At 60.3% G+C, this 11301-nt stretch overlaps 1 protein-coding gene across 1 annotated transcript; it reads left to right on the forward strand.

The window, feature by feature from the left end:
• Positions 1–146: 146 nt before the first annotated feature.
• Positions 147–11077, forward strand: CRLF1 (cytokine receptor like factor 1; the record flags this gene model as incomplete). The annotated part of the gene is made up of 9 exons (XM_080826322.1): positions 147–258; positions 4904–5185; positions 5515–5644; positions 5801–5970; positions 6991–7148; positions 7252–7420; positions 9894–10081; positions 10200–10247; positions 10761–11077. 9 exons carry the CDS (start codon positions 147–149, stop codon positions 10779–10781), a joined length of 1278 nt encoding a protein of 425 aa, XP_080682448.1. The 3' UTR covers positions 10782–11077.
• Positions 11078–11301: the final 224 nt, after the last annotated feature.

Here is an 11301-nt window from a genome sequence, read left to right on the forward strand (position 1 = left end):
ACTTGCTCCGGCCTCCGCGCCCGCGCCCAGCGACGTGCGGGCTACCCAGCCCGCGCCCTCCCGCGCCGGCCTCCAGCCCCGCACCCCGCGCCGCCGCAGCCGCCGCCCGCCGCCTCCTGCCGCGCGCCCCCGGCAGCGCCGGCCCCATGCCCGCCGGCCGCCCGGGCCCCGCCGCCCAATCCGCGCGGCGGCCGCCGCCGCTGCTGCCCCTACTGCTACTCTGCGTCCTCGGGGCGCCGAGAGCCGGATCAGGAGCCCGTGAGTACCCGGCGTCCTGTTCCCTTCTTCCCGCCTGGGCCGAGAGCGTGCGCCCCGGGGGCAGCTGCGGGGGGAGGGGGCGCAGGCGCCACCTGGACGGCCCGGGAACAAAGGAAGGCGCCCCCGGCGCGGCCCTCGGGGCGCCCTCACCTGCGGGGCGCACGGCGCCGCAGTCCCCCGTCCCGAGGGTCCGGCTTCCGCGCCCTAGGCCTTCTTACCTGGGCCGCCCGGCCGGGGATACCCGGCCCTGACCCGGGGGGTCGGGGGGCCGCGGCCTGGGACTTTCTGAACTCCGGGACGCGGCGGGTGCACGCAACAGCTCCCGCGGACTCGGAGCCGTAGAGACCGAGGGGCACCGCTCCCGGGCAGGGGCGCACGCGGTAGGCGCGTTGGGTGCTGGCCCTGGGCGGCCCCCCCCCCCAGTGGAGGGATGAGCCCCGCGAGGAAGGCGGGGCGGCGGGAGGGGGCCGCTCTGGCCGCCTGGCGCGCGGCCCGGGGTCCCCGGGGACGCGCCTCTCCGCGGGCCGGCGCCGCCGCCCTCCCCTGGCGGGACCCCGCGCTCGGGGGTCCGCGGAGTCCCAGCCACCGGCGGGCTCGGGACCTTTCCTGGCCGGGCTGCGCGTGGCTGAGAGCCTCCAGCAAGAGAAATCTTTGTGAGCGAGTGGGTGAGAGTGAGAGGGAGCAGGAGCCAGCGAGTCCGGGCACCGCGGGCCCAGCCTTGGTGGGAGGGAGGGGGACCGGGAACCCACAGCCTCGCAGGCCGAGACCCCTGGCCTGTCAGGAGCTCCTGGCCCGCGGCACTCTCTGTCCCCCCACCCAAAGTATACCCCCTCCAGGACACCGTTTCTACATCCAGACCCTCTCTGGGACACACCCAGAGACACACAAAGACACACTGGCTTGTGGCCCGTCACCCTCGCCCTCAGATGAGCGCACACTGCATCCCAGATGCACATTCGCACACCATCGGGGCGCGCACACACACATTCCATCCCTGACACACACACATTCGTGGTCACATACATTCCGCAGGGGGAGGCAACACAGGGGTATACACGCAGGCACAGCTTGCCCTAGACGTTCACAATCACACCACGCACCCGATCCAGGCGCTCAGGTCCACTCGGGCCAGCACACACTGCTCCCCGGGCCATCCCACCCTGCACAGAGCTGTTTGCAAGCTTCCTGTGGTGCGTCTCCAGAAAGGACAGGGTCTGGGCACCCCCTGGGGGCACTTGCTGAAAGCCCAGCACACCCCGGGCGCCTGGGCAGGTGAGGGGCTGCCCCAGGCCATCCTGGGGTTCCTGGCAGCTCCGTTAGGCAGTGAGCAGTGCCTGTAAAGGCTACTCTCCGCGGCCGGCTTTGTTTCCCGGCTCCTGGAGCGGCAGGCAAAGGTGGTGGAGGTTGGGGGGGACTGTTGTGTGTGTGTTTTTTCCTTTAAGGGGGAAGAAATTAAATAAAAGATTCTCACACCTCAGCAATATGTTTCTACTTACGGTGTGTCTTAGCACCTGACCAGCAGGCAGGCGGGTCGTAAAGTATCTGCAGGTACCAGCGGGACAGGAGATGGGACCCCTGTCGGGACCCCGGGATGGAGGCCACCCTCCTGCCTTGCTTGCAGAGAATCTCACACTTTTCCCTTTTAAAACACATGGTGTTCCTTTTTAATAACGGCAGTGGCTCCAGATTGGGAAGGGAGAAGGAAAAAACTTTTAAAGGCCCCAGCTCTGTGTGAAAGGCAGGGAGGCAGGGAGCAAGGGGGTGGGTGGGTGGGTGGGGGCTGTCCAAAGGCTTAGCTCAGGGATCTGCTTTGGGGAGCCTTCTAGGAGGCCCCCAAACCAGGCAAGGGCCCCCACAACCTTAGTGGGCTGTTCCCAGCTGCTTCGCCTGGGTGCTTTGGCCCATTGTTTGGGGAGGCCTGAAGGGAGTTGGGAGCCAGCTGGGACCCCAGAGCTGGGAGGGGCAGTGACCTTAATAGTTCCTAGGTCCTGCAATGTGCTGGGTCCTGGACATCACGATCTCATCTCATTAATCTCCCCAACAGGTAGAACTTATTTTTCTCCCATTTTATGGAGGAGGAAACTGAGAACAGGAGAGGGGAATCCAGTGGCTCAGGTGCTCCAGCTGGGATTGGCACCAACGTCCCAGGAGAAGTCCTCCCTCTGACCTTTTCTGGTGGAACCTGGGGTTGAGGGGGGACTGGCCTGTCCAGGCGGGCCTGGCCTTGCCCTCTCGCCCTGTCCCCCTCCCCCACCGCCCAGCCCCAGGAGGGCAGCTGCAGCTGCTGGCTGGCAATCCTCGCCAGCCCAGGCCAGGCGGGTGTGGCAGAGGGGCAGTGCCCCCCAGCCAAGACCCCCCAGAGAGCCCCTTCCTGGCTAGACCCTGCTGGTGGGGGGGGGCAGGAGGGGCGTGACCTACCCCCAAAGGGTTGAGAGTGGGCCTGGGGTCCAGGCAGGCCCGGCCGTACCTCCCACCCCGCTGGGGGGGCCCAGGCAGGAAGCGGTGGGTGGGCTGGGGCAGAGACGCTGGCACGCCCGAGTTCATGCCGAAGGAATTCCGAATTAGCGGGCGGCTGGCTGCCTGGGACCTCCGGGGCGGCCCCCTGGCCCCCGCCCCCGGCCGCCCCCGCCTCCTCGTCTCTGGCCCGCTCAGCCGGCTCCTTCGCACGGACGCTGAGACCTCCGGCGAGCCCTGGGCCAAGCCCCAAACGCAACTGTGATCCCAGGCTCCAGCGAGAAATGGCCCTCAAGCCAAGTTTGCCCCGGAAAATTGTGAGGGCCGGCCGGAGAACGGCGTCGACCCCATCTCGTCCATCTGGGGCAGTGAGGGCCAGCACAGGGCAGCCGCTAGCATTCAGAGTGCCTCCCAAGGGGCCAGGATGACCCTGCCCTTGGCTGCCATCTCAGAGAAGCTGGGCTACCTCCTGCTGTCGCTGCTGCCCCCCCTTTCCCCCCTCCAGTCCCTTTTTACAGCAGCCTGGGGATCCATTTAAAATGTAAATTCTCTCCTGTGCAGAACCCTGGAATAACCCCTCCCCGCAGGTCTGGCACTACTGACCTTCTAGATTTCACTCTTCACCACTCCTGCCCCAGGACCTTTGCACTTGCTGCTCCCACCCCCTGGTCACTCTTGGAGACATCTTCATGGTGACTTCTTTCACTTTATTCAGGTCTCAGCTCTAATGCCTCCCCACATAGGCCTCCTGGGCCATTGAGCTGCCACCACTAACGTGTACTTCACTTTCTTCCTTATTTATTCTTAGATATTTATTTGTTCTTTCTCCTGTTGATCCCTTGGGTTCAAGGCCCACAAGGGCAGGAAATTTGAGTATCTTGGTCACCATTGTGCCCCCAGCTCCTGGCAAACTGTAGGTGCTCCATGCATGGATGCATGAATGAATGAATGAATGAACAAGTGAGTGAATGAGTCCTCACAGCTGCTCTTTGTGGAGGGAGAGGCCCCTTCCCAGAGGCTCAAAGAAATAAAACGAATGGGCCAAGCTGTCTCCAGTGAGCTGGGGGCATTTGAACCCAGGTCAGCCTGGTTTAATGGTCCCACAGGGTTGTCCTTAAGACATTTTCACTCCTCTCAAACATGTGGTCGATACTGTGATGCCGAATTCCCAGATGGGGAGATTGAGGCTCAGAGAGGGGTATCAGGGTCTTGCACAGGTATCTGTGAAAGCCCTTGCCCTTATTTGGACCTTGACTTCTCCTTGGATAAAAACAGACTCCTCTTAGGTTCTAACCTCCAGAAGGGGAAGCCTTCTGGATCTCCCTGAGACCCTCGTGCCCAGCACCCAGTCCATACACAATCCTGTTTAGGAAGTCACTTTCCATCTCATCTTCACAATGGCCCTAGGGATCATTAGGTTTTTTGTTCCCATTTTGCAGATTATGAAAAATGAGTTGAAGGAAAGAACAACGATGCCAAGTCCCTTTGGATGGGGGTTGAGGGCTTAGAGTTTGCCCCAGCCTTCTTCAGTTCCAGCAACAGCACAGAGCAGAATTCTGGAGACCACCAAATCAGGGTTTAAATTGTGTGCCCTTTCCTCATTGAGTGACTTTGGGCAAGAGATGATTTCTCAGAGCCTCAGTTTTTTCATCCATAAAATAAGCAGGATTCTAGTATGAGTCACGGTACTCCTTCTTCAAAGCATCTTTCCCCCCAAAGACTATGCGTGAGGTTCTAGGGATACCAGTCTTTTATTTCTAATTGCCAAAAATAAAATGAAATTTAAAAAAAGAAAAGAAAAGAAAAGAAAAAAGCAGAATGTGATAGATGCCAGAACCATGTGCCAAGCCAGATTTCCTTGAATCTGGATGGACATTTATGCCTGAGTCCTGTGTCCGCTCCCAGAGCCTTGAGCAAGTCTTTGAAGAAGCAGCTTGGAAAGACCTGAGTTGTGGAATCACATAGCTCTGGGGCTGAATCTTGCTTCTGCCACCAACCTTGGACTGGTCATGTGCCGTAATTGAACCTCAGTCTCCCTATCTGTAAAATGGGAGGGAGACAACAGGAAAAGGCTCCTGCGCAGAACTGCCATGAGTCCTGGAGGTCCTAGTACGGTGGTGGTGGGGGCGGGGGGGGTGGCGCTCAGAGTGACTCCATCTCAGGCCTGACAGGCCCTCCTCTCTGACCTCAGACATGGCTGTCATCAGCCCCCAGGACCCCACGCTCCTCATCGGCTCCTCCCTGCAGGCCACATGCTCAGTGCATGGGGACCCACCAGGCGCCACCGCCGAGGGCCTCTACTGGACCCTCAACGGACGCCGCCTAGCCCCCGAGCTCTCCCGTGTGCTCAACACTTCCACCCTGGCCCTCGCCCTGGCCAACCTGAACGGATCCAGGCAGCAGTCTGGCGACAACCTCGTGTGTCATGCTCGCGACGGCAGCATCCTGGCGGGCTCCTGCCTCTATGTTGGCTGTAAGTGGGCTCCCGTGATAACTAGGGGTAACTCTTGAGGGCGGCATCTCCCTCTGGAGAGGGGCATGGACCATGGGCCCTGTGGCCCACGACTGACAGTGGGCATGGTGGTGCAGATGGGGAGAGGTAAGGACCGCTGGGGTGGAGATAGGGCCTAGAATGCCCACCCCTGTCCCCAAGGGGTCCCAGGCAGGCTGTCATGCCAACATCCGCTCTGTTCACCCTCCTTCCACTCCAAGGTGGGGGCCCAGCTGGTGACTAGTGAATTCTCCACCTATAGAGGGCTGGTCCAGACCCACAGCCCCCTATACCCCCCCACCCTTCCCCAGTGCCCCCAGAGAAACCCTTCAACATCAGTTGCTGGTCCAAGAACATGAAGGACCTGACATGCCGCTGGACGCCGGGGGCCCACGGGGAAACCTTCCTCCATACCAACTACTCCCTCAAGTACAAGCTGAGGTTGGTGGAGGCCCTTGGGTGACACGTGTTCTAGACTTGGCTAAAGCCCACGCTCTCCAAACCTGGTGTCCCCTCTGTACTCCGGGGCTGCCCTGGGGAGGTCTGGGGGGCCTGAGGGGACCTCCAAGTGTCCTCACACCCCCTCCTGCCCCGCAGGTGGTACGGGCAGGACAACACATGTGAGGAGTACCACACGGTGGGACCTCATTCCTGTCATATCCCCAAGGACCTGGCTCTCTTTACCCCCTATGAGATCTGGGTAGAGGCCACCAACCGGCTGGGCTCGGCCCGCTCCGATGTGCTCACGCTGGACATCCTGGATGTGGGTGAGCCCCCCACCCCAACTACTAGGCCCACGAGGGATCCTGCACCCCCTCTCCTAGCTCAGCTCCGGGCTGCAGCTCCAGCCCCGACCCTGCTGGTTGGGGCCGAGAGGAACAAGGCATCCACCCATAGGTCCCCAGTCCCCTGAAGCAGCCAGGATACCCCCACTCTGTGGAGAACACCTGGCCTGGCTCTCTCCCCCTCGGCAGCCCAGGTGTGCAGGAGGGGGCCCCGGGGGGAGCTGGGAGGGGGCGCCCAGGTCGGGAGGCGCCCCAGGAAGCCTCAGCCTGGAGCTGGGGAGGGGGGTGTGCAGGCGGGAGGCAGGAAACAGATGATCTGCGAGCAGAATTGGGCCTAATCTAATTAGGGTGTTTCTCAGCCCCAAGCAGGCCTGTGCCTTAACCCTTTCAGACCCTTACTAAGGCCTCAGGGGGAGAGGCCAGACCTCCGTGCTGCCCGCAGGGCTCCCAGAAGGATCCCCAGAAGGCTGGTAGCCGCCCCCCACCTCAGTCTGCTTCCTGCTTTGCTTCCTCAAGCCCTGAAGCTGCAGTGAGCAGGTTCTGAGCCTCAGTTTCCCCTCTGCAGCAGCAAGGCTGCCATATTGAAAACCTCTGCAAAGTAGGAAGGATCTGGAGGTGCAGGTGGGGTGTGGGGGGTCAGGAGGAGCTTCCCAGGGGTCTGACAGCCTGCTGACCCCCTGGGCTCCTGGGCATAATAAGAACAATGTCATCAGCCAGGCAGTGTCTGCTTTTCTGTAGTTCCCTGAAGATAGGATTATATTTCTCCTGTCATAGATAATAATGGTGATAACAGCTAACATTAATTGAATGCTTCTAGGTGCTGAGTGTTTCCCAAATATTATCTAATGTAATCCACCCGTCTGGAAGAAGGGAGGGGGGAGAGGGCAGGACGGAGGCAGGTGCCCCCTACAAGCCATGGGCTCTGAGATCTGAACCCAGGTGGGGGCTGGCCAGGTCCAAGGATGGCTGGCTGATTAAGCCTTGCCCTGCCCCGTCTCACAGTGACCACCGATCCCCCACCCGATGTGCACGTGAGCCGAGTCGGGGGCCTGGAGGACCAGCTGAGTGTGCGCTGGGTTTCCCCACCGGCCCTCAAGGACTTCCTCTTCCAAGCCAAGTACCAAATCCGCTACCGAGTGGAGGACAGCGTGGATTGGAAGGTGCCTGACAATCAACCCCCCTCTCCCCTGGTCCCCACCCCACCCCGCGCTTCCCCTACCCCCCACCCCCACCTCTGGCCTCTGACCCTGCCATGGCCACCAGGTGGTGGACGATGTCAGCAACCAGACCTCGTGCCGCCTGGCCGGCCTGAAGCCAGGCACAGTCTACTTCGTGCAGGTGCGTTGCAATCCCTTCGGGATCTACGGCTCCAAGAAGGCAGGGATCTGGAGTGAGTGGAGCCACCCCACGGCCGCCTCCACCCCTCGTAGTGGTGAGCACCCCCATAGCTCCTGGTGGTCGGGAGACCCGTCCCAAAGCAGCCAAAGCCTCAGTTTCTTTGTTTCCTCTGAGGGAGCAGAGGTCACAAATTGGTGGCCCTTAGGTCCATTTTCTTTGACCCGTTATTCGGAAAAAGAAAAAAAAAAAGTCTGACCGACTTGCAGACATTCAAAACCAGGAATTTTTCACACAAATATCCTCGGTTTCCTAGAAAACTGAATTATCTAGGAAGTGTTGGGGCACCTGGCTGGCTCAGTCGAAAGAGCATGCGACTCTTGGTCTCGGGGTTGTGAGTTCGAGCCCCACGTTCGGTGTAGAGAGTGCTTAAAAATGTAACCTTTTTTTTTTTTTTTAAAGATTTTATTTATTTGAGAGAGAGAGGGACAGAGAGAGCATGAATTGGGAGGGGAGGCCAGAGGGAGAGGGAGGAAAAGACTCCCCCCTGGGCAGGGAGCCTGATGCCGGCCTCTATCCCAGGGCCCTGGGATCATGACTTCAGCTGAAGGCAGACTCTTAACCCACTGAGATACCCAGGCATCCCTAAAAATAGAATCTTTAAGCAAGAAAATGTAACAGGACACAGCTGGAGTGTGTCCACAGCCCCTATCAGCCCTCCTCATTCAGGGGTCACATTTTCCAGTTCCCCACCTGGCCAATTTTACCCACCTGTATCCCCTCCTTAGCCCCTAAAGGCAAGTGAGTTTGAGACCTCTGCCTCTGTGGCTGATCAGCTGCCAACTCTCCCTCTAATGGGTCTTGGGTTCCCCTTCTTTTCTTTTTCTTTTTCTTTTTTTCTTTATTTGACAGACAGATCACAATTAGGCAGAGAGGCAGGCAGAGAGAGAGAGGAGGGAAGCAGGCTCCCTGCTGAGCAGAGAGCCCAATGCGGGGCTCAATCCCAGGACCCTGAGCCGAAGGCAGAGGCTTAACCCACTGAGACACCCAGGCGCCCCTTGGGTTCCCCTTCTGATCCAAGTAGGGGAGTGGGGACAACCAGGAGCCTGGGTCTGATTGAACCCCTTCCCTTCTGGGGTTTCTCTAAGCCCACGATCCTCCATTCTCTCCATTGTGAAATGTTATGAAATACATTAATTGAAATATCTGACCTCAGCTTTTCCATCTGGAAAGTGGGTATAATAATCATACCCGCGTCAGCTATTGTTAGGGGTAGATGAGATAACCCAAGAAAGTTCACTCCCGGTGGGCGCCTTCTAAGTGTTTGCAGATAGTAGTTACTGAGCGTCCCAACTCTTGCTCCCTCATGATTTCACCCCAAGGGAATCCCTTTTCTCAGGTGAGGACACTGAGCCCCTAGGACGTTCAGCCAAGCCCCCAGGGCCACACAGGGATTTGAATTCAGTTTCCTGGAAGTCCCGGCCCATGCTCGTGGGTTGATGGGGAAACTGAGGCCCAGAGGGGGGTCCCAAAGCCAGGGAGGGGCAGAGCCAGGCTCCCAGCCAGTTCCCCAGCCCCCATCCTGGGCCCCTCCAGGTTCTGGGGGTGGGCGGGATCTAGCGCGGCCGGGAGGGGCCTGCGCCTTGGCCCCTGCTCGTGCCCAGCACCTGCGATTCTTGCACGCGAGCCAGTAGGCGGCTGCGTCCGCTGGAGAGGCTGGGGAGGCCGGGGGAGGCCAGCAGGGGCGGTGGGGGCCGTGGCCGTGCCAGGGCCTGTCAGCGGGTTCCCGGCGTTATTTATGACGTGAGGCCGATGTCCTTATCTGCCGGCCTGCTAGGGGCTGGCTGCAGCCGGCAGCTGGACAGACAGGCCGGCCTCCCACCTGGCCCTCCCAGCCCACTCCCCACCCCACTGGCTAGCGCTCTCAGGCCTGTCCTGGGGACTGCCTCCCCGCTCACACACCCCCCTCCTCTGTCTCCCTTTATCCCTCTGTCATTCTCTTTCCCTGTATCTCTCTGTAATTTTGCCTTTTTGGGTTTCTGTGTCCCTACACACACATGGTCTCTGTCTCTGCCTGCTGCAGCCCTCTCTTGACCTCTCCCTTTTCTGTCCCTCTGTGTCTCCTTGGCTGTCCCCTGTTGCTTTAGCCCTCCCCACAGCTCCCTGTCTCACCTTGTATCCATCTTTTCATCTCCACGCCCCCCCCCCAAGCTCTTCCTCACTAGTGGTGCCCTTTCTCAGTCCCTTGCTCTGGGTCGGGGTCTCATCCCTCTGGCCCTGGCTCCTCACCTCCTTCCCCTCCCTTTCACTCACACCTGGTTCAGACCACGGGAATCAGGTTCCTGCAGGAGACATGGGGGAAGTGCCCCCTCCTTCCCCTGCCTCCCAGGAGAAGTCCTGGGCTCAGCTGGGCTGCTGTGCTGGGCGGTGGAGGGGACCCGATCCCGCGGAGACACCCCGGAGGGAGGTGCCCAAGGGAAACACGGTCCCGCGGAGCCGCAGAACCTCCCTCTCCTGCCCTCGCGCGCCCTCTCCTGGGCGCGCCGTGACGCTGCCGCTCCCCCCATCAGAGCGCCCGGGCCCGGGCGGCGGGGCGTGCGAGCCGAGGGGCGGCGAGCCGAGCTCGGGGCCGGTGCGGCGCGAGCTCAAGCAGTTCCTGGGCTGGCTCAAGAAGCACGCCTACTGCTCGAACCTGAGCTTCCGCCTCTACGACCAGTGGCGAGCCTGGATGCAGAAGACACACAAGACCCGCAACCAGGTAGGAAGGAGGGACCGGCGGGCGAGGGATGGAGTGGTGGGAGCAGGGAGGGAATCGGATTGGGGAGGGGGCGGGGGGGAGGTCCGCAGCCCCCAGACACTGCCTCCTTCCTTCCAAGCACAGGACGAGGGGATCCTGCCCTCGGGCAGACGGGGCACGACGAGAGGTAAGGGGAGCCCACCCCCACTGGGTGGGTGGGCAGGGAGGGAGACAAGGGCCCCTCCTAGTGGCCACAGGCCGTGGGCCCCCCCCACCCTCAGCCTTAGAGTTGCTGAGATGGAATCCCTTCCTCCCTCTCCTATTTATCAGCGTTTACCTAACCACCCAGTGATCGCCTGGTCCTGTGGCCTTTAGCCTAGTAAAAGCATCTGACCCCTGAAAATGTCCAAAGTGGAATATAATCCTCAGGAATGAACATACTCGCCCCAGTTAGCACTTATGAGCGCCTACTGCATGCTCACTCTGCGCCAAGAGCTTTACCCACAGGATACCCCTTGGGACAATTATTCCTACTTCTCAAATGGGGGAAACTGAGGCCCTGAGAGGGGGCAGTACCCTACCCAAGGTCCCCAAGCTGAAAGTGACACGGCCAGGACCTGAACTGGGGCTTCCTCGATTGCTCTGTGGTACTGGCCCCTCCCATACTCCCTGCTTAGCTTGGCTTCCCCTCTGCCTGCAGGTCCTGCCAGATAAGCTCTAGGGACTGGGGCCACCCTCCCTGCTGCGTGGAGACCCGGGGGCCGCACCCAGACTGGGGGCTAACTCTGTACACCTCAGGGCACCCAAGCACCCTCGGCAGGAGCTGGGGTGGATATTCTGAGGGTAACAACATCTTTGGTCTCCACGTGAGGCCACTCTTGGGTGCAACTCCAGTGGGTGTGTGTATGAGGGTTGGCTAAGCTGCCCAGAACCCCTGCCAGGGCTGGGGGTGAAGAGGGGTCATTGCTCCCCCCACCCCATCCAAAGTCTTTTTAAATAAACAAGCTATTTAGGTGCCCTGATTGTGAAGGTGTTTGGGGCTGGACTGGCCCAGGGTAGGGGCTATGGTGTTCAGGGGAAGCATGAGGAATCCTAATGGCCCTATGGCATTGGAATCTTCGGGTCCCAGAATTTCAGACTCTCCAGGATGTGAAAGATCTGGTTTTAAACTCATTGGAGGGTGTGATTCAAAATCCCATTTCTACTGGGAGTGGGGGGTGGGGGTGGGGTCTCACACCTGG

This window comes from Martes martes, assembly GCF_963455335.1.
Source record: "Martes martes genome assembly, chromosome: 1".
Classification (NCBI taxonomy): Eukaryota; Metazoa; Chordata; class Mammalia; order Carnivora; family Mustelidae; genus Martes; species Martes martes.